Here is a 24,674-nt window from a genome sequence, read left to right as displayed (position 1 = left end):
GCATACCTTTAATTCCAGCACCTGGGAAGCAGAGTCAGGTGGATCTGAGTTTGAGGCCAGCCTGGTCTACAGAGCAATTCCAGGATAGCCAGGGCTACACAGAGAAACCCTACTACGGAAACATGATCTACAGAGCAAGTTCCAGGATAGCCAGGGCTACACAGAGAAACCCTACTTCAGAAACAAAAACAAGAACAAACAAGAGGGTGCATTAATCCAGGCACAGTAGCACATGCCTTCAATCCTAGCACTCCAGAGGTAGAGGCAGCTGATCTACGTAAGTGAGTTCTAGGACAATAAAGGGTACAGACAGTAGGTCTCAAAAAGAAAGAAATAGGATCAATAAAATATATACATAAAAAATTCCATGCAGAGGGCTGGAGAGATGGATCAACAGTTAAGAGCATTTGCTGCTTTTGCAATTTCTGGGTTGGGTTCCTGCACCTCATGGCAGGCAGCTCACTACCTCCCGCAATTCTAGTTTCAGGGGATCCAACACTCTTATTCTGACCTCTGTGGGCTCCCAGCATGTATATATATCCAGACACACACACACACACACACACACACACACACACACACACACACACACACAATCATTCATACATATTCAGATGAACTATTGCTCACATCTGTATATAATGCCAGCAGAAAAAATATATTAGTCGTTTTACTAATAGAAGTTAAATACACAATGATACCTTGATTATCTGAACAACGTCTATCTTCCTTCTACCAAACCAGCTAACTAAAACACAGCTCTGACCCTTACCATTTATAGATACAGAGTGCTCCAATTTAGTATGTGTTTGTTCTATGTATCGGACATGGAGATTCTCCTTTCTTCGTAGCCGGTTAATACCAGAAAATGAAAACGATGTTATCGGTGAATCTGGAATAATGTTTTCCTCACATTCCAGCTCAGCTACTTGATCCTGTTGATCATTTCTAGAGCAAAATGACAAATTGAAAGAGAATGGATTCTGTAAATACTTATTAAAACATATGTGTAACTATAGAATAGAAACACAAAGACATGAGAGCTGCTGTCCCTTGCATCTAGTGTTTCAAACTCAGAGACTAGAAAAGTATGCAGATAAGTTAGTACAAGGTAGAGAATATTAGAACTCTTAAACTAAACTATTTGAAACATTTGGAGTTGAAGTAGAAAGTACAGACTGCAGCATCTGGGGTAACATTAAAGGCATTTTGAATTGCAAAGAATTCACACAGCTTAAGGAAAGGTATACAAAAGTGTATTGTGTTGCATAACGGTACACTGGAATTATAGGACACCCTGAATGAATGTGTCCACAATTGAAGAAAAAAAGAATTAAGGTTTCAGAGTATAAAAGGAGTGTGATAATTTAACAACAGCATGCAAAAATAATTGGAATAGGAAGAAAGGAGAGAAGTCAATTAGACAGTAGCTGTAAAAGAACAGGCAAGATTCTGGTTTGAACTACGACATTTATGTATAGAAAACAAATGACCAATGTTAAAAGATGTGGTAGTAGAATCAAATGATACACAGGATGATAATGCTGACATGTTAACTTGCAACTTTTGTTGTATATTTATATTTCCAGGAAGTATCCAATGTGCTTTATGTATACCTTTAATTACTATTACAACTGTGTGAAATTTTATTACTCTTATTTTCAATTAGGAAATAAAGAAATGGAAATAAAGTCACTTATTTCCATAGTAAAGGAGCTAGGATTTAAATTTAGCATACACTCTGGAGGCTCATATTATTAGCCCTGTGGTAAGTTATTCTTAGTATAGATGAGGAGTCTAAAGACCAACCACAATAGACATGTGTCCATGCTTCTATCAAGCTCTGCTTACTCCCATCTCCCAACACAGCAGTCACAACAGTCCCATTAAAACTGAAGTTAATCAACTAGATCTGATCAAAGCCCTGCACATCTTTCCATGAGAATACAAGCCTGAAGTCCCCAGTCATGCTAAGCATACTCCTGTCTTAGGCTCACTGCTCTAGCTATCCATCTGTTTGGAGTTCCCCTGCCCACACGGACACGCGTATCCTTTATGCCTTCACAGAAATTTCATTCATCACTACCATATTTTTATGAGGTAGAACTCAAGCTGGTCTCAAATGTGCTATCCTCTTGCCTCAGCCTCTTGAGTGCTGGGATTATAGGTACACTTCACTGTGCTAAAAAAATTTTTTTTTGGTTTTTCAAGACAGGGTTTCTCTATATTGTTTTGGAGGCTGTCCTGGAACACCCTCTGTACACCAGGCTGACCTTGAACTCACAGAGACCCTCCTGCCTCTGCCTCCCAAGTGCTGGGATTAAAGGCATGCACCACCACCCCTGGCTGGCCTGTGCTAAAATTTTAATGTTAAAATTGCAACTCTTTCCTGTAACTTAGTGTCTTTCTAGTTCCTCTGTTCTATTTACTTTATCTATTGTAGAAATGCTGTCTAACAGAGTATGTAACTTAGGATATTTATTGATTACCTACTATAATACAACATCTAAAAGGGCAAAGACCTTTGGAACTGATGAATCACAAGTGTCTAAAAGAGTAAGTTTATTGAGTGAATAACTGTGAGACATTTTCAGGTTTCAATGAAGAAATAAATTTGTGCTGATCTCTGTAACTGTTCTTGCCTAACTCGATTCAGGACCAATGACACCTGGAAAAATTGGGTTTGGATTGGACCTATGCCAAACCACTGTTGATCTTATTAGATCAATAGTACTATTCTGTCAGCCATTTAATTTTTCAAGACCAAACCAGTTATACTATTTGAAAACTAATCTGTCACATGACTTCAAAGAATTACTTAAGAATTTTATAAGCTATGATTAGCAGAGACCAACAAAAGGCTGACCAAATAATTTGGTAGGTAAAGGTGCATGTTTTAAGAACTGCCAACCTAGAGTGTGATCCCCAGAACACATGTAAAGATGGGAGGTGAGAAATGACAGCACAAAGCTGTCCTCTAACCTCCATAGGTATACCATGGCGAGTACACACAGACAGACAGACAGACAGACAGACAGACAGACAGACACACACACACACACACACACACACACACGCATGCACAAAGCTGTCCTCTAACCTCCATAGGTATACCATGGCGAGTACACACACACACACACACACACACACATACACACACACACACACACGCACAAAGCTGTCCTCTAACCTCCATAGGTATACCATGGCGAGTACACACACACAGACACACAGACAGACAGACAGACAGACACGCACACACGCGCACACACACACACACACACGCGCGCGCGCGCAAATAATAAATTTTTAAAAACAAAATAAAAATAAATCTAGGACAAAGACAAATGTTTCCTCACAAATATTTATACTTTAATTTCCTGAATAAATTATCTATAAATCCATAGCATATAATAAAGGACAACCTTAAAGATAATATCAAATTAAATGTTTTTCGAGTTCATAAAAATGTTTGTGTGTATATACACCCAGGTACACATATATGTGTATATCATGTTTTGATATGTTGACACTGTGGAATCAAGTTAACTAGTAAATTCACTCTGTAAACCCATTTTATAAAGTAAAACATTTAAAACCTACATTTGTACCAAACTTTAAATACTGTGTTAATGTTTTAGTCACTACTCTGTGCAACATATTTAACATATAATTTTTAGTAACTTAATAGTACTCTTATTCTGTAAAAACAAAAGTTATATGAGGAAAGCCTTGTAAATTAATGGTGTAAAACTTAGGTGACCTAGCTTGAACTAATACTATCACTGTCTGCATTCTTATTTGCCACAAAATTTCAACCTGAAACAAATGAGTCACAGAAGAAAATTCCATCCTAGCAGGGTCTATTTACAAGGGGCTGGGAATTGCAAAACAGACCAAAAAAAAAAAAAAAAAGACAAAACAAACAAATAAAAACACAGCTCTATCTAGCAGTGTCTGGCTAAGTAAACAAGTATAAATTCTTACCCTTTTTGGTCAGAAAAGGCAGGTACCAGAGGAAATATAATTTTTGTTTTATCTAATTTAATTATTTAAAACATTAGGTTCCATCCTGATTTTCTGAGAAAAAGAGTTCCTGACTTGATTTTGTTTAATTATGCACCTGCCACTTCCTTTAGCTTTTCATTCTGATGATGTCAGAGTGTTTGCTGTTTTATTTGTAGTCCAGCTTTTAAAACTCCCATCAAAACTGTTTTCTCAATGATCTATGAGGAGCCAGGGTTTCTCTTCATAAGGAATTCAGTTTAAAAGTTTTTAAAATTTAGCTTTTCGAGCTGGGCATTGGTGACGCACGCCTTTAATCGCAGCACTTGGGAGGCAGAGGCAGAGGCAGGCGGATCTCTGTGAGTTCGAGGCCAGCCTGATCTACAAAGCTAGTTCCAGGACAGCCTCCAAAGCCACAGAGAAACCTGTCTTGAAAAACAAAAAACAAAACAAAAAACAAAAATAGCTTTTTCCTTCACTATTTTGAAGAATTTATATCTCCAGTTAAAACAATTTAAACTCACTAAAGCAATGTTATTGAAAAAGTCTCATTTTCAATCAAAGTACAAACACTAAAAGTACAAGTAATCCTTCAATTAATTCTTAAAGTATAAATAATCTGATACCTTAATCCTTTAGGACCAATAAGTTTATCACAGAAGTAATTTATAATATAAATAATCTAATGGCAGTTTTTTTAAAGTAGAGTTATTAGGACAATGTTCTTAAGAAATGGTTGAGTATCTAGCTATTAGGAAATCTGAAAATGACTCTCTTAATACTCTTTCACTGTAAACAATAAACTAAAAAAGACACACACAAGCATGGTATGAGCAGTCACAAGTTATTATAACCTTCAGGGCTTCAATTCCAGGCATACTTTGTTCAACATTTTATCAATGACCTTGATACAAGGCATTGATAAAAGTCACTTAAACCTCTGAAAGACATAAAGCTAAAGAGAAAAAAAACGAACCTGACATGGATCAGTGGAAAGAGCAGCACATGGGAGACACCCCAACCTAAATAAGCTCTACTTTCCTTATTGGTTAAATAGGTATGCTTCTGTACTTTCCTCTTTTCTTTTCATGGAGACTTGTAAAGAGGAAAGATACAACCTAGTTCCTCAAATATAAGTAAGTATTTAACCAAAAGAGCTGCTTCAAAAAGTAGCCTAAGGAGCTAGGGAGATGGCTCAAAGAGTAAACGGCTTACAATACAAATATGAGGACCTGAGTTTGGACCCCTAGACCCCACATGAATCCAAACACAGTACATGTATTTGTAACCCCATGCTCCTAATATAATATAGGAGGCAAAAAGAGATAAATCCCTAAGAACTCACAAGCAAGCTAGTCTGGTATAAGCAGCAGTGACTAAAAGATCCTGCTTCAAACATAAGATAAGGACAAATAAATACTTGAGGTGGTCCTCTGACATCTACACACAAACAACTAGACACACAGCTGTTTTGACACACGAAGATACCGTATCAAAACACACACACACACACACACACACACACACACACACACACACACACACACACACACACACGGGGGGGGTGAAAAAGATGAGCAAAACATTAACAAAGACCTTAAAAAAAAGAGTCCCAGGACAGTCAAGACTCTTGTTTCACAGAGAAAACCTGTCTGGAAAATACCCCCATCCCCCTAAAAAGGAACAAAAGAAAGGTGTGTGTATACAATAGATGACAAAAGGTTTCTTCAATAAACTGTTAAGTCATGTCTCTCAAGTCCTGCATTTATATTTAAAAGAACAAATTTTTAAGCAGAGGGCAGGGAAAAGATAAACTACTACGTATGTTTGTTTTCACTTAATATTGGCCAAACTTACATAAGTAAAAAGAAATAAAGATGAGGAGTTGGCAGCCCTGCTCTATATTGAGTAAAAACTTAAATGGCACTCTGAGGAGTCTCATGGAGGATAGTCAACAGATGAAAGAATAAGGTGAGCCAGACAGTAGTTTCCAAGTATCAAAAGTGAGGCCAGGAAAACAAGAAGAGTCATGTTCCAGATGATCCTAGAAGGTGAAGCTGGGATCAACAGTGTAATTCTAAATACTTATTAGCAAATACTTCAAAAATTTCATCTTGCTAAAATATACTCTTGGGAAAAAGTGAACTTGCATCAAAACCATTCAAACAATGGTTGAAGACATCATACAATAAAATGAATCCTTTGAAATTCTGTGTAGATGTCTTTAATCAAAGAAGGCAATGACCTCAAGATCCAACTTATTTAATTACTTGCTTTCTGTGAATTACAGAGATGGCTCTTCTTTTCTACTGAATAATTTCTTACTGCAGTTTTACTTAATTATCTTGCCACATAGAAATCTGTAATGTCAAATCCAGCTCAAGCAAGTTAGAAGAATTAAGTCAGTATTTTCTAAAATTCGGAGGAATTCAGGTAGTCACAGCATGACACTGAGTTATATTGGCAGCCTGAGCAAATAATTGTTGCCTTTGTTAAGATGATACTTGCTGTTGTTTTAAAACTGCTAACCAAAAGGAAAACAAGTTGAGAAGAACAAGTTACTGCCCAACTATTTGAAGATTTAAATGTTTGAAGGTGTTGATAGATATTCCCCTAAAACATAAACAAAATGCAGTGATTCTCTTTTTATTTCTTATTGTAGAGCATTTCATAATTTAAAAAAAAATGAAACTTGTGAGACTATACCTTCAGTTTGTACACCTAAGTATAATAAAAGAAAGAAAAGTAGGAGAGTGTTCTTTATGCTGTTCAGAGAATACTTACTCAATTTTCTGCTGCAGTTGCTCAGAAAGCTTTTTGTTTTCTTCCTGAAGAGTATTCTTTTCATTCACTTAAAAACAACAAGGAAGAGAAAGCGTATATCCATATATACATGTCAGGCTCTTAAAATGTCAATATTTATATAGAAATTGGGATTTTATTCCTTTCCTTTTTTTGAGACAAGGTTACACTCTATGGCCCAGGCTGTTTTTGGAACTCAGTGTATAGATAGGCCAGAATAGAAGAAAGAAAGAAAGAGAGAGAGAGAGAAAGAGAAAGAGAGAGAGACAGAGAGAGGGAGAGGGAGAGAGAGAGAGAGAGAGAGAGAAAGAGAGAAAGAGAGAGGGAGGGAGGGAGGGAGGGAGGGAGAGAGAGAGAAAGAGAGAGAGAAAGAGAGAGGGAGGGAGGGAGGGAGGGAGGGAGGGAGAGAGAGAGAAAGAGAGAGAAAGAGGGAGGGAGGGAGGGAGGGAGGGAGGGAGGGAGGGAGGGAGGGAGGGAGGGAGGGAGGGAGAGAGAGAGAGGGAGAGGGAGAGAGGAAAAATAAAAAATTGTTGTGTCTCATTGCTAGGATGTGAGGCATGACACTGGCCAGAAATGAGGATTCCTAATCCTAAATTATAATGTTACACAAGGTTAGTTAGTGCTACTGTGCAAAACTAGCTTGCTTCTGCATTTCATATTGTGTGAATTGTATGTAACTGATTAACTGATAGTTTTATATAATGCTTGTGTGCAAAAAGAATATTAAAGAGTACTATCTATTCACATTGAGGACAAGAAAGAATTCCATCTGGGTTATTTAGTACTATTTTCAAATATTATGTTTTGAACTATTACAAGTTACATTGAAATAAATTTAATTACAAAAATAATGTTTCCTAGTGTTTAATGATAATCAGCATTAAAAATTATAAACCTTACTATTAATAAAATACTTTCAGACCTACTCAAGAATAATTTAAATATATCCCACTATAAGTTATACCTGTTGGAATATGTCTTTACTAAATCTTCCCATCCCTATTTAATTTATAAAGCATAAAAATAACTACAGAATGTAATGTCCACTGGAGGTTCTTATCAGGGATTTCTTTGTTACTATGGGCTAAGCAAGCATTGCTGAACTAGGAAGACTAGATCTAAGAAATGTTATAACAAAATAGCCTCCACCAATAAAGGCTGATCATATTCTAGAAATTTATTAGGATGGTAGCAGCTTATAAATCTAAATGTATTTTCTTACAATGAGGAAATGACCTTCTGAGGAGAATCTGGAACTTAAAAAAAAAAAGTAAGATATGGGCAGTAACCTAAAAAATAAATTGGGAAAATGTATACATTTACACAATGGAATATTACTCATCTTTAAAAAAAAAAACAAAAACAAAGAAAACTAAAACCAAAAACGAAATCATGGAATTTACAAGTAAATAGATGAAAACAAACAAACAAAAATCATCCCAAGTGAAGAATCCCAGACCCAGAAAGACAGATATGGTATGTATTTGTTTGTCTGTGTATATGAGCCATTAAGTTTAAAATAATAATCAAGCTACAATCGCTAGAAACACACAGGTTAGGTATAGACTAAGGGACTATGGGGACAGACAGATCTTCCTGGGAAGCAGAATAGGTAGTTATGGATGGATTGGGGGTTAGGACTGGAGCAGGAGGATCAAGTGGAGAGGGAAGAGAATGCAGTGAAAGACAGCTAAAATAAAGGGTCCTTTGAAGGGTAGTATGGAAACAGAAGAAGCCTCCTAAAATATATACATACATGAAGGTAATTGAAATGGGACTGCCAAATAATGGAGGAGACACAGCCCCAAATGGACCAGAATTGGGTGACATTTGAGTTGTTGACCAATGGGAACCCCAAAGCAATCCTGGCTTTTGCCAATTATGCAGATTGCTCTCCACAAACTGACAGCAAGACCTATTGATGGGGAAGTCTTGTGTATATGTCAATAGAGCACTGTTGGCCAATAGGGAAGCAAGATAGGTGGGACAGGAAGAGTCTGGGTAGAAGAAACAGAGGGAGTCAAGATGTAGCCGCATAGGGGTAAGAAGCCCGGAAACTTTTCTCCAGTAAGAGAAATACTTAGATTAGCAATTATGGGATAAATACTTAAGTCAGAGCTAGCCAGTAAGAAACAAGCAAGGCCAACAGCTTCATAATTAATATAGTGTCTTGTGTGTTATTTGGGGACTACAACGCGGCAGAGCCCAGGTGACTGGTGGGGAAAAACCAAAGTGGCTGGCAAGGAAAAGGATTCTCTCTACAACCTATTACTGCAGGAAACACCTCCACAACTCACTGAACATGGAGAAGTAGAGCTGCTACCTACACAGAACCTTCACCCCTACATGCTAGCATCTCTGGTAAAGGAGGGCATTCTGCACACTACCAAAGGAGACACTTAAACACCAAGCCACCCACAAATCTTTTCATCTACAATGCTGTCCCGTCTGCAAGACACAAGTGTAATGGTGGCACAAAGCTTGTGGGAGTAACTAAACAATAACTGATCTATCTTATTTAAGGCCTATTCCATGAGACAGAACCCATACCCAACACTGCCTGGGTGACCAAGAACCTGAGACTAGAGAGCCAAGAGACCTAGGGTAAAACTACTGTCCTAGAAAACAAAAACAAGCAAACCATAACAATTAAATGACTCCTAACAACATATTGCTTTACTCAGATCAGTGTCTTGCTCAGCCATTAATAGAGAAGCTTCCTTTTACAACAGATGGGAACAAATGGAAAAACCCACAGCAGATATTATGCAGAGTAAGAGAATTTGGAACACTTGGCCCTAAATGGGATGTCTCCATTAAATTCCTCTCCTAAAGGATCAAAGAACCCTCTAGAAGAGGGAAGAAAAAAAAAAAGTGTGAGAGCCAGAGGATACCAAGTAAACAAGGTCCTCTAAGTCAACCTAACTGATACACATATGAACTCAGAGCCTGAAGCAGGATACACAGGGCCTGCATGAGTCGGCATAAGATAGAGTACTAAGCTGAAAGAAGTAGACACAAGCCCCCATCCCTAACCCAGAAGCAATTCCAATGGATTACTACTTGCAAATGAAAATGCAGTTTCCTCCAAGCAGTCTCACAGGGAAATAAGCTTTAAGGGTAGGCTTCATGCCCAGAAGTAGATGGCCAACAGAAAATTAACTCAATGGCATTGTTGGAGATTCCTTGTCTCATAATGTCATGTCAAGGCTCTTCCTTTTATTTTTTCCTTAATTAAATTTTAAAAATTTATTTTTATATATTATTTTCTTCTTGAATTTTACCCTGCAAATAGATTCTTTGCATATATACTATGGCTTCCAGTTTAGTGTTTTTATGGGATTCCAGACTGTGTGTGGACAAGTGGTCTGTTTCTTATTACTTCTCTTGGGCTCTTTTCCTTCTGTATTTTGTTAATGTTTCATGTAATTATATTTTACTATCTCATAGAAGCCTGTTTTCTAATGACATGGGGATGGGTCAGAATTGAAGAGGAATGGGGAGGATCTGGGAGAAGTGAAGGGAGGGAAAACTGTAATCAGGGTATATTATGTGAGAAAAAAATCCTTTTTCAATAATGGGGGGGATTTCATTTTATCTGAAGCAAAACTTACCCCAATCCAAGTGAAGTCATTCTGTAGCATTACATTTTTTTCATATATACTAGCAATATACAGATGGGAGTCATGGGACAACAGCCTTTTAATTCTTGCCTTTGCAGTTGGTCTTAAATACTATGCCAGATGTCATTTTTACCATTCCCCATTATCAATCTTGTTTCTTTTATTTAGACATAGACTGGCTTTTTCATAAACATTGATTGGTTCTTTCATAAAATGAGCCAACACTTGATTTCTTGAAGATATACTATTTGTAGGGAATTATTCAGTAAATTTTGCTTTTTAATTTTGAAAAATGAATAAATAATTGGGGGCTGGAGAGATAGCTCAGTGTTAAAATGCTCGATGTACAAACATGAGACCCTGAGATCATGTTCCCAGCATCCACATAGAAAGCTGGTATGGGCTAGGTGTTGATGGTGCACGTGGATCTCTTGTGAATTCGAGGCCAGCCTGGTCTACAAGAGCTAGTTCCAGGACAGCCTCTAAAGCCACAGAGAAACCCTGTCTCAAAGGAAAAAAAAATATGGAAATGTCTGCAGCCTTAGTACTAGGAGTGTGGGGGAGGAGGGCAAAGACAGGATGATTCCCCAGGGCTTGCTGGCCAGCCAGTCTAGCCAAGACCGTAAACTCTAGGTTCAGTGGGAGACCTTATCTCAAAATATAAAGTGAAAAGCAAAAGAGGATTGACCTCTGTCCTGCACATGTGCACTTAAGGGACATGAACCTGCATTCACATATGTATACATAAACCACATATATTCACAGAAAGATAAATGAACTGAACAAATGATTACCTCATATAGAGAATTACTATACAAAAAAAAAAAAAAAGACTGGGTATAATCAGCGATGAAGGACTTTCAGTGCTAGACTAGGATATCAGGATGACCTTGGGATGGGCCTCTGTCATGTCTATGAGGAATTATACTGGTTATATGGGGTGAGTGGTACTCTTCCCCAGGCAATGGACAAAGAGCTGAGCACTAGCTTGCACACATTCGATGTGCTCCATCCCTGAATGCAGGTGCATTATGATTAGTTACTTACAGCTCTTGCCACTGTGACTTTCCTGCTGTGATGGACTGAACTATGACCCAAGATAAGCCCTTTAACCTTACGTTTCTTTTGTTAGACTATTTTATCATAGTAAAAAGAACAGAAACTAAGACAGGATTATGTTTTAGGATTACCAGGAAACTGGGTATGGTGGCTCAAATCTATTAACTCCAGAACTTGAGAGACGGAGGCAGGAGGATTGCCATAACTTCAAGATCAGCCTGAGCTACAGAATGAGACCCTATCTCAGAAAAGCAAACCAAATAAAAACAGGATTACCAACTAGCATTTTTCAGAGACAAATAAGAGAAAGACTAAAATGTTGTTATGTAGTGCATCATACAGCAAAATGAAAACAAAGTATGGACAAGATGATTCCTGATAATTAAAAGAAATGAGTACCTTGAGCCAGGCACGTCAGAATATTGTCTATAATTCCAGTACCTAAGAAGCTGAGGTAGGAGGATTATAAACTCAAGCACAGGAGGCCATCTTGGGCTACAATGGAAAACTCTGTCTTGAAAAGAAGAAAGGAAAGAGAGTGAAAGGGAGAGGAGGGGAGGGGAGGGGAAGGGAGGAGAGAGGGGAGAGTATCTGAACGAATGGAGAAGGAGTAGAGACAAATAGACCAGTATCTAGGACCAGAAGGATGTGACAACTCAGTTTTTTTAGGGGTGACCAAAGTCAAAAATGACTTTACTAGAGCAAGAGCTAAGATTTTAACAAAATACTACATGAATGGGAAGAGGAAACTGAAAATAATATACTCAATAATATACATGGAAGTCAAAATAGTACACACCTTTAAACATACTACATTGGTGTATTTAACTTTAATATGCATCAAACTGCATGCAATCAAGATAAAAGCAATATGGAATTGCCCAGAAATATGCTTCTTGTCTTAAAACTTGGTGAGATTTTAAAAGACAATGTAAACAGTGCATATATAACTTTTTTGCCTATTTCCTACTAAAACAAAATTAAATCTATAAAAGACATCTAAAATGAAAAACTAAAGTTTTAAAAATGTAAATAATTAATATAATTACAGCCAATTCCCTCATAAGTTTTAATACCAGGACAGCATACTGTAGGAACTTGGTAAAAATGAAAGGGAACTCACTGAGCTCTGTAATAAGCTTCAGATTCTGCTGGCGGATATTTTCAAACTCCTGCTGCTTTTTGTGCATATGCTCTTCAGTCACTGCACAGCGGTCACACAACCCTGCTCTCAACCTGTGAACGGAAACGAGATACTCTTCATCCACTAACACACATGTCCTTAGACAGCTCTTCATCCACTAACACACATGTCCTTAGACAGTTTTTCATCCACTAACACACATGTCCTTAGACAGCTCTTCATCCACTAACACACATGTCCTTAGACAGCTCTTCATCCACTAACACACATGTCCTTAGACAGCTCTTCATCCACTAACACATATGTCCTTAGACAGTTTTTCATCCACTAACACATATGTCCTTGGACAGCTCTTCATCCACTAACATACATGTCCTTAGACAGCTTTTCATCCACTAACACATTTGTCTTTATACAGAATGAATACCCTTTCTTCACATATTTCGGACTCCGGTATTTCAGATTTGGCTTTTGTAGTACTTGCAGATAATCCAAAGTCTAAAAAAAAAGTATTTTTTAAAAGTCTAAAATTTTTTTAAAACAATAAATATTTTATATTGATGATCACCTTTTTCCTAGACTATGTGTATTTTTCAAGACTGCTACATTTAATGTTATGAAACAAACTGAAAGGAGGTAGGTAGATGTTTTGTTTTTCACCCATCTGAGGAGGCAGTGAATAAGGGAACTGATGTTATTCATAGACTCCAGATCCCAGGGAATAAGTTATACACTGACATTTGCACAAAAGAGCAGGGACTGTCTGAGACCTCCTGTGTCGCCACCTTGCTGAGTTCTTGTCCTTAAGACCACCCTTACCTGGATTTCTGTCATAGTTCCCCTCTCGTCCCTTTCTCGTGCTTTCTATACCGTAGCTGTGGCCTTAATTTTAGAGCTAAAAGTCTAAAATTTGAAGTACCTCTAAATCTAACTTGTCTCACATGGATGCTGGGAAGGAGAAAGCCAAGTGTCACAATCTTCCATACTTGGCATGGGTATGTTTCTATCTATACACACATGTAGGCACACAAGTATATACAACAAAGAATAAATGTAAACACATTCGAGGAAGAAGTCTTCTCTAAAATCTGAGCATCTAAGACCTAAAGGCATTGACAACATTAAGGAACTTGCTACTGTAGCCAGACCATGCTACAGTAAAGCTCCTAAATACAGCTACTCAGAGCCTCCAACAGACTGTGCACCATGTGAAGACAAGCAAGTTCATCAGATAATGAGAAAGCTTGCAAAGCAGTGCTGTTCGACATAGCTCAGTGGGTTAAGACTTGTAATGCCAAGCCTGACAAGCTAAGCTCAGTCTCCCAGACCTACACTGTAGAAGGAGAGGAGTAACTGATGCAAAGTGTTATCTTACCCCCACACATATGCTGTGACACACATATACCCATGACACCTCACAAAATAAAAAAATGAATGTTATAACATTTTTTAAAAGCTTAGGAAGAGACAAAACAGGACACTAAATAGAGGAACAGAAACTGGGCCGACATGGACCACGCCTTTAATCCCAGCACTTGGGAGGCAGAGGCAGGTGAATCTCTGAGTTCAATGCCAGCCTGGGGTACAGAGCGAGTTCCAGGGCTACACAGAAAAATCCTGTATTGGAAAAAAAAAAAAAAACAAAATAAAACAAAAAGTAACAGGAGACGGGGGTGGGGGGATGGGGAGGAGATTAGGAGAAATATAAACTATGTAAAGAAAGATAAAAAGGGAAAAGAAAAGCAACCACCATCTCCTAAACTGTAACTACCCCAGAGATAAGAAAAGATAAAAACAAAACAGAACCCTGAAATGAAAGTAGAACTAGGAAGAACACACAAATGGCTGGAGTGGCAGTGAATGCCTTTCCAGCACTTGTGAGGCGTCAGTATGGAAGGCACTGCACTCCTTATGAACTGGTGACTAATGTAGTTTTAAAAAGGAATGAAAAATCATCCATCTTAAGATATAGTATGCATCAAAACTAATGCTTAGAAATGTTCACAAAGGCCGGGCGTTGGTGGCTCACGCTTTTAATCCCAGCACTCGGGAGGCAGAGGCAGGCGGATCTCTGTGAATTCGAGACCAGCCTGGTCTACAGAGCTAGTTCCAGGATAGCCTCCAAAACAATACAGAGAAACCCTGTCTCGAAAAACCAAAAAAAAAAAGAAAAGAAAAAAGAAAAAAAGAAATGTTCACAAAGGTCACTTAGTGGAACATCACCACTAGATCAATCCCCAGTACCACACAAATTGGGAGGTAGAGATAGGAGGATCAGAAGTTCAAAGCCATCAGCTATATAGCAAGTTCCAGGACAGTCTGTAATACATATAAGACTTTGTCTTGAAGAGGGGAAAAAAAAAAGAAAACAAATTTTCACAAAATAGATGTTACTTTTTATTACTCTCAACAAAATATCAACTTTTATACTTTAAAGTTTGTTCTAGGAGCCGGGCGGTGGTGGCACACGCCTTTAATCCCAGCACTCGGGAGGCAGAGGCAGGCGGATCTCCAAAACAGAGAAACCCTGTCTTGTAAAAACCAAAAAAAAAAAAAAAAAAAAAAAAGTTTGTTCTAGGAAGCTAAAAAGGTAGCAGTGGTTAAAAACATCTGTGGCTCTTGCAGAGGACTAGAGTTTAGTTCCTTACAGCCACATCAGGCAGCTCACAACTGCCTGTTTCCATTTCCAGGAGATCTGATGCCTTCCCTGACCTTCATAGGCACTCTCATGCATGTGTGCATACGTACAAGCAGACATACGAAAGCATAATGAAAAATTACTAACTTGCTCTACATATCATTCTTATATGTGATATGGAAATAAAGTAAATTTTAAAGGTAAAACTCTACTAGAAGTACATTTAAAGATTTAAAAAAAACCTTCTAAAAAGAAAAGGCTACATAATAGGCAGTGTTGAAGATTTAACATTTCAGAACATCAATTTTGGTAATGCAGGTCAAGTATAAATACTCTGACATGTAACTAATTTATATTCACATTCATTAAGACCTACAAAGTATCACAAAACCACAGGAACTATGGGCAATAAGGAAAGCTTCAGATTTGATCTAATTATGTATTAACTATAAGATCCTAGAAAAGCCTCTCCCTTCTTTGCCAGCTGTTTTCTTACATGGAAAATAGACCTATCACATGTCTTATGGTATTAATGTGAAAACTAACTGCTAAGATGCCTGAATATAAAGTCAATCCTCGGTACATATAGACTCTCACTTCAAATGAACCAGGACACGGGCACAAATAACAAGAAGACTATAATACAAGCACTGAGAAGGTTGAGGAGTTTGAAGACAGCCTGAAATATACCTGTCTCACAGACAAAAAGGCAGGCAGGCAACATTTTAACTGAAAAATAGCAATGAAGCATGGCTTACATGAAATTAAAGACCAGAATGGTCTGAGGTTAGACAGCTTGTAAGTAGTCTAGTTCTAAAGAAATATAGAATATCTAGACATTTTAAATCTTAATTGAATAAGGAAAATAGCTTAGAAAACACTTCCATGGGAGGTAGCTATATTTACACTTCTCAAAAAGAGTGTGGAATAGGAAAACTCATTAAAGAAAGCAAGTGGGATATAGTGGCACACACCTTTTAATACCAAAACTTAGGAGGCAGAGTTCTTTGAGTTCGAAACTGGCATGGTCTATATAGTGAGCTCCAAGACAGCCAGAGTTTACATAGTGGGACTCTGTTTCAAAAACACCAATGAGAAGAAAAAAAGTAAAAGATATAAAAGCTAACTAAACTGGAAGACCAATTAAACTACAAAGTCACACACACACACACACACACACACGCACACGCACGCACGCACGCACGCACACTTAAAGACATTGAAAACAGGATCTTCAAGGACTTAGATAAAGAATGAGGAAGAAATGGAGAGTCAGTTGTATGGAACCAGTTCACGCAAAACAAATAAAGAAAACCCATATTCTGAAGCTGTCTCCCCCACAGTCATTTCATTCAAGTTTTATCTCAGTAGCACTGCCTCAGAAAGGTCACCCTTTGAAAATCTTAAGTATCCTCTTCCTATAGTCACTCAAATATACCATTTAACTACATTTTCTTCATAGCACTTTGTATATAAAATTCTCTTATTGTTGGTTGTATGAGTTACTTCCAGAATTTGACAATTGAATATAAGGTCCATGATATACTAAGAAGGGTATTAATTAAAGTCCTAAAGCAACATGTAATGTATAATAAGAACAGAAATACTTATTACTAAATCTTAAAGATACACTGTGAAGTTAGAATTAGGATACATATATGTGATCCCAAAGCATGTAGATCTTTTCCACACACTATTAACTATTCAAGTAAATGGATATCCTTAAAGTCAGCAGTTAGAGGTGGTACTCACCTTTGGTTTGCATATGTGCAGAATACTAGATTATTGTGGGATGCTAAGATGATACAGCAGATAAAGGCTCTTACTGCCAAGTAAGATAACATGCATTTGATTTGTGGAACCTCACAGCTGTTCTCTGACCTCCACACACATCAAGGCACACACAAATGCACACCAAATAAATAAATTATTCTACCACTTAAAAAAAAGATGAAAGAAAAGGTCTGTGAATGAAGTCTGATTATGTTATCTGAGGAACAGTCACAAAGAAGAAGCCCTATAGAGGTGGGAAGTGAAAAAAGTATATAAAAAATAATCAGAGTGGAAAAGATGGCAGAAATAGGATTTATTAGTCTCCATATACTTGGAAACAAAAAGAAATGTAAGCATTGAATGATTAAAACATTGATACACTTAAGTTCCCCTTATATTTTAACATTAAAGACAATATTTATAGGTTAAGTTATGATTGCTAAAAATAATGGGGAAAAATATACAAAACCTGGGAGTATACTCTCAGTGTCAGAGAGGACTTATTCAACGATGACATAAGGCTAAGAGGGAAAAGAACATCACTTCCAATCCCAGAAATAACTAAAAGTGAACCCAATGAACTCCCATTGAAAGGAAAATCATTTCTTACTCAAGTACCAAACTTACCTATCTTCTAAAATTTTAATGGTTTCCTGAAGCACTTTCTGTTGGTCTCTCAGCTGTTGATTTTTGGTGAAGAATTCTTCTAGTCTTTGTGCATCTCTAAAGTTAAGAAATAAAATATAATTCCACAAAAAATTAAAAGGATAGTTCAGACATTACAATTCCAAAGATTGGTCTTAAAATTTAAAAAGACTAGCTGGGCGTTGGTGGCCCACGCCTTTAATCCCAGCACTCAGAAGGCAAAGGCAGGCAGATCTCTCTGAGTTCGAGGCCAGGCTGGTCTACAGAATGAGTTCCAGCACAGCCAGGGCTCACAGAGCAACCCTGACTCGAAAAACAAAATAAATAAATAAATAAATAATAATAAAAACAAAAATAAAACAGACTGCTGGGGAGATCGTTCAGACAGCAAAGTGCTTGCTCTCATCCCCAGCAATCAAGGCAGCTTGCACCTGCAAACACAGCACTTCAGGTAGAGCCAGCCTAGCAAAATCAGTGAGACCCTATCTAAAACTACAGAGAAAAGCAAATGAAACACCAAACATTGGCCTCTGGCCTCCATACACATGTGCATACATATATGTACACAAAAGAAAAAAAAAAGGCCAAATGGCTGATTAGGGTAGACACTATGCTTATTGTTTCCTTCTTAGTAAAAAAAAAAAGGGTTTTTTTCATTAAGTAATGGTAGATTTCTAAGATTATCAGATTGACTAATTGGCCATTATGACAATTATTTCTTTTGTTATGGAACAGATACAGATATAAGGTAGATAAACACAAATTACTTGTCCCACTACGCAAGAAACTAGCTTACTTTGCATATGGCAAAATAACTACCCTTTAGTTTTCTGGTTACTAGGGACTTCAGCTACTTATTTGCGCTTCTAAACCATCATACCTCAATCTACCTAAAGTCCACAGACATTAAAAAAGGTGCTAAGAAGACCAAATGACTGGGAGCTATAAATCAAAGTAAAACATTGTTACCATCTAATGAGTAGCCAGCTGTGTTTCCATTCTTTAATATTCAGAAATATTACAGGAATTTGAGGAACTCAGAGTCAACACTAATTTACATACCCAAGAAGCATTTTTATGTGGCTGTTTAGTTATGGGCAAGCAGTAATACTTGTATAAAAAAAAAGTATGTTTACAATAAGCAAATCTAGACCAAGTCTAAGACTGCATAATTCAAATTTCAGACCTCATTGACAATGTTTATAAAGCGCATCAACACAAATGTTAAAACTCACATAACTCAAAAAAATTGTCAAATTGAAGAAACATCTATTTATTCTTAAATAAAACAGATATTTCCATTATATTTTAAGTGGATACAGAAATGAATTTTACCTGTTAAGAAAATAATTATAGTTTCTGTCTCATTCTGTCTCATTCATCATTTGACTTTTGAGTAAATCTGTATCCTAGGGAGAACTTACATGTAAAATTTTTGAGGTAACAAATGTAATTCATTATATATACAATGAATACATATAAGGCTATACCATTATTATTAAAGTATATTAAAAAGCTAGACAGTTTATGAAATTCTAAAACCAACAGAAGCATAATCTGTGCCATAAGGAGTATGACACTCCAGGAGCAGCATTCGTAATGACTCTTTATTGGCTACTGTAAGAGCTGGTGACAAACTGTAACATTTTCAGTTGCCTACTCAACAGCCACTTTCCTAGTTTATTTCTTGCTAAAATTAGTCTTCATTTCTTCAATTTCTAGTAGTTTTGGAGAGAGAATTTCATCTTTTTTTTTTTTTTTTTGGTTTTACGAGACAGGGTTTCTTTGTATTGTTTTTGAGGCTGTCAGTCCAGCCTGGCCTCGAACTCACAGAGATCCGCCTGCCTCTGCCTCCCGAGTGCTTGGATTAAAGGCGTGCGCCACCACCGCCCGGCCAAGAACTTCATCTTTTCTAATGTTTCATTTTGAAAAAGATTTCAGACTTACAAATAAGTTGTAAAAACAGAACAATCACAACCAATTGTCAAAAAATAAACACTAATAGCAACAGTGTTAAGTAGTAACTAACAATCCCATTTAAATTTTTACCAACTATTCCTTTTATGTAATTTCTCTGGTCCAGGACCCTACAATGTATTTGTCATGTCTTCTCCAATCTGGAAAAGTCTCTTTGTGTCTTTCACATGGTGACATCATTGTTGAAGTACTGTACAGTTATTCTGTTGACTATGTATCCCTAGTATAAAGCTGTTTTGCTAAGAATATGAAAAGCAATATAGTACCCTTTTTATTGTACTACATCAATAGATACTGAAAGCAAATACATCTCATTATTAATGATGTTAACTTTGATCATTTGTTAAGACTACTGGTTTCACTGTTGTAATGATCCCCCGCCTTTGAATTCAGTATCTTGTAGGGAGACACTCTCAGGAATTTATGGAATTTGAAAATACAGTTTCTATTTTAAATTCATATATCCTATTTTACAGGTAATGAGTGTTTTGCCTGCATGTATGCTGTGTGCACCATGTGTGCCTGATTCCCAGACATCAGAAGAGGGTGTCAGATCCCTTGGAACTGGAGTTACAGGTCATTATGAGCAGGTACATGGGTGCTGGGAACTGAACCTGGGTCCTATAGAAGGGCAGTCAGTGCTCTTATCCATTAAGCCAACTCTCTACCTGCAAATACTGTTTCTTATCACACTGTATCATACTTTTTTAGGCTCAATTGATAGATAGCCACTGCCTTGAACAATTATTGCTGTAAAGCTTTCCAAATAATGATTTTTCTGTCTACTATTTTTTCTACATTTACTAACTGGAATTCCACCAACAAAGACTTTTCCCTTTATTTTAAAGGAAATATAATTTGTGGTGGTTTGGATGTAACCGTTCTCCATAAACTCATAGGGAGTGTCACTATTAGGAGGTGTGGCCTTGTTGGAGTAGTGATGGGGGAAGTCCTGTGTATATGTCAATAAAGCACTGTTGGCCAATAGAGAACCAAGATAGGTGGGACTAGGAATCCAGGAGGACTCTGGGTAGGAGAAACACAGAGAGTCAAGATGTAATGCCATGGGATAGGAAGCCCGGAAACATCTCCGGTAAGAGAAATACTTAGATTAACAATTATGGGGTAATTACTTAAGTCAGAGCTAGCCAGTAAGAAACAAGCAAGGCCAACAGCTTTATAATTAATATAGCCTCCTGTGTGTTTATTTGGGACTGATGCGGCTCTGGAACCAGGCTGGCGGGAAGGCTTCTATTTATATAATGGTGATCAGGAGTGGGATGATGAATTTCCACATAGAATGACAAAAGCTTTAAAGGAATTTTAGAAACAGAAGAACAGAAAGAAGCACAGATTTTTGGTAGCAGCATTTTCTCAGGTGGGCTCTGTTTTGCTAGCAACAAGCAGAGACTCATGCTATTCGCTTAAGGGAGTCTTCCTGACTCAGCATAAGCAAAAACAAACAACAACAAAAAAAAACAACAAGGTTCTTTTAAGAGGCTCTGCTAACAATTGAAAGGTGTGTACGTACAGCTGGAAGTGGCAGTGACCACATCTCTAAGCCAGCAGCTTTTGCTGGATCTCAGCATAGACTGAGACTGTGGCTGGAATCACGCTTATGCCCGCCATCTTGGAAAAACTGCAGTTTAAACAGCCGAAGTTTTAACAGATAAGGCATGTGGCCAGAAAAACAAAGATTTATGGTAAAGTCAGACTTGGATGAAGAAAAACCTCTAAAGGTTTACAGTGTGTTTAAAAATATACGTAAGATTGAGAGAGAAAAAGAAACGACATAATGGTAAATAAATTGAGAAGCCGGCTGTGGTGGCGCAAGCCAGTAGGAGTGCTGCAGAGGCAGAGGCAGGCAGATTTCCAAAGAGAAACCCTGTCTCAGAGAAATAAAGAAATAAAAGTAAAAGAAATACAGTAATAATAATAGATAAATAAATAAACCACCTAAAGATGGAAAATACACAGAGAGTCTGGATACTGTATGCTATTGTGTTTTTCAGTTTTTTTGATTGCTCAGGAAGGAACAACTGCTAAAGTACACTTGATTATAAATGCTGCTGAATTAATTCAATTTATACCTTTTAAAAATGCCTTGAATTCAAAATTTAAGTATAAGAATATGTTACTTGGGAAAGGAGTTTTTGTTTATGTTTCTACAGAAAATGAAAAGCTGAGGATTCCTTCCAGGCTTCTGTGGTTTGATGAACCAAGGCCCCCGGAAGCAGTGAGCCAGGTGTTCCAACAATTGAAATAGCTAAGATGATGGAGCTTTATAGACCCCGAAAATAAGGACTTATACAGGTTTCTGAGTTTTGTCATGATCCCATGGTGTGAACAGCGCCCCCTTCCAGCATGAAGCAGTTTGGAATGAGCGCCGTCCTAATTCCCATCTTGTTTGTAAATATTTGTTTTTATTTAAATGGGATTGTTTATAATTGGTTAATGATCACAACCAATCTCTTTTTAAAGGAAAAAGAGGATTATGGTATGGAAATGAATACTTTGTATTGGTATGTTTTTTCATTTATTGATACAAATTCAAGGTCAATTTTGTGATGTGTATATTTCTCCTCTTGATTAAGTATTGTGCTTATACTGATCTTTTAAAACATAATGCATAATTCAATACAGACTATAGTTACTTATAATAGTCAGAACTAATAGTTAGGTAAGTTATGTTTTCTAGATATACAGAAATATTTTTGAGATAGTCTTCAAACCTTTCAAAGACCTTCTGAAAATGGTATTTAAAATGGTTTAGGGTTTTTCTTGACAATGAGAAATGTCTGCTCCTGTCATCCCCAATTATATCTGAGAGGAAGATGGGCATTGAAGAAACAAGTTATGGAGTTTGCTTTCAACATGACAACATTAGCCATTTGGGCAAGAAACTGCTCTTGCCTAGACTGCTTGACTGTTGCTGTATAAACTGGACATGCAGGACCCACAGGAAAGTGACTGCTGAATTCAAACAGTCCGTCAGGGTTCCTGATTCATGGAAGAGTCTACGAGACTTTCTGCAGGACACAGAAAAATGACTGACAGACTGCCAATGCAGATGGACAGTTTGAAATTTCCTGCTTTGCTGAGAAATCTTCTGGACACATGGTGGCCTATGGGCTAAAGATAGATGCCCCTATATTACAGAGGAGCTTTGGGTGACTGTCCAGGCAGTAAGATGTCTCTGTCAATCCTAGTGTTTATATATTATCCTTCTGTGGTCTTTGATGGAGTTGAAGACAGATAGTTATAATTATAGTTTTCCTTAGTTATGATAAAAGATAAGCTACATATAGGACTTTGGACTCTCAAGGATGGGATGGATGGTATTTTTTTTTAATCTTGCTAAAATATTGTAACTGTGTTCTTGCTTGATAACTGTTCTGTTATATATAATTTGACTATGTTAAAGTTAAGACCTTTCTTTCTGCTTAGACAGAATAGAGAAGATGATGGGGGAAGTCCTGTGTATATGTGAATAAAGCACTGTTGGCCAATAGGGAACCAAGATAGGTGGGACTAGGAATCCAGGAGGACTCTGGGTAGGAGAAACACAGAGAGTCAAGATGTAACGCCATGGGGTAGGAAGCCTGGAAACCTCTCCGGTAAGAGAAATACTTAGATTAACAATTATGGGGTAATTACTTAAGTCAGAGCTAGCCAGTAAGAAACAAGCAAGGCCAACAGCTTCATAATTAATATAGCCTCCTGTGTGTTCATTTGGGACTGATGCGGCTCTGGAACCAGGTTGGCGGGAAGGCTTCTCTTTACAGAATAGGTGTGTCATTATTGAAGGAAGTGTATCTCAGTTCACTTCCTGCTGTTTAAGGATCAACACATAGAACTCTCAGCTCCTTCTTCAGTCCCATGTCTCCCTGCACGCTGCCATGTTCTACCATGATGACAATGGACTGAGCATCTGAAACTGTAAGTCAGTCCAATTAAATGTTTTCCTTTATAAGAACTGCCATGGTCATTGTGTTTCTTCACAGCAATAGAAACTGTAACTAAGACATAAATTATCATTATTTATTTGTCCAAGTTGTCTTAGATTTACTATTGTTTTTTTTTTCACTTTGCCTCTTTATTTTTATTTTTTTGTGACAAGGTTTGATGTAGCCCAGACTGGCCTCACACTTACTATGAAATCAAGGATTACCAAATCCTTACATCTCTGAGTACTGATATTATAAATATCACCATGCCTGATTTTTACTTAGTACTAGGAATCAAACTCAGGGCTCTGCACATGCTAAGCAAGCACTCTACCATGTGAGTTACATGGTCATCCTTTTATTATCTTTAACTCACTACTTTTTGCACTATGTCCTTCTTTCTTGGCATCACAAAATGTTCCAGCTCATCACCCATGCTATACAAGCCTCAAGTGGCTGTTATCATTTCTTCCAAGAACATAGATCACTTTAAAATTATTCAGTAATTGACTTATTTATTTACTTATATGTATGAGGATTTTGCCTACATATATGTCTGTGCACCACTTGTATGCCTGATGTTCTGAGGCCAAAGAGGACATTAGATCCCCTGGGACTGGAATTATAGACAGTTGTGAGCCACCATGTGTTGGGAATCAAACCAGGTCCTCTGTAAGAGCAAACAAGTAGTGTTAAACACAAAGTATTTCCAGCCCACACAGACTACTGGAAGACACTGTTTAGAAATCAAGATCTAAGACAGGTACAGATACGCTCATGATTACTGAGGTGCCACTGGGACCTTTCGAGACCATGCATAGAACACATATACCTATGTCCTCACCCACACTAACAAAAACATTAACTTCTGTAATATTTTTTGTCAAAATATTGTATTTACTGCCTCCTAATAATTCCAATTCCCTACCAAACAAAAACATTTCATTCAATTCTCCCGCTTTCTGAGTTTTTAACTCCTTTCTTCTAAAAGTGAGTGACAATGTCAACAATGTACTTACCTGTTTAAACCATTCTGGAATATAGATAAAGTAGCATCAAAT

General features: G+C 37.4%; 1 protein-coding gene across 3 annotated transcripts in view; it reads right to left on the bottom strand.

Annotated features, from left to right (window-relative positions):
• The window catches only part of Rbbp8 (RB binding protein 8, endonuclease), a 69,623-nt gene that overhangs the window by 27,106 nt on the left and 17,843 nt on the right, over positions 1-24,674 (bottom strand). For all 3 annotated transcript variants that reach the window (XM_040757825.1, XM_040757826.1, XM_040757827.1), the window contains 4 exons: positions 17,672-17,767; positions 12,613-12,725; positions 6,790-6,856; positions 773-948 (listed from right to left, as the gene is read on the bottom strand). In XM_040757825.1, coding sequence (XP_040613759.1) covers positions 773-948; positions 6,790-6,856; positions 12,613-12,725; positions 17,672-17,767 — 452 coding nt within the window. The remainder of the gene's footprint in view (positions 1-772; positions 949-6,789; positions 6,857-12,612; positions 12,726-17,671; positions 17,768-24,674) is intronic.

Source organism: Mesocricetus auratus, unplaced genomic scaffold (assembly GCF_017639785.1).
Source record: "Mesocricetus auratus isolate SY011 unplaced genomic scaffold, BCM_Maur_2.0 Super-Scaffold_100015, whole genome shotgun sequence".
Taxonomy (NCBI): Eukaryota; Metazoa; Chordata; class Mammalia; order Rodentia; family Cricetidae; genus Mesocricetus; species Mesocricetus auratus.
This window is presented reverse-complemented; position numbering and strand designations above follow the sequence as displayed.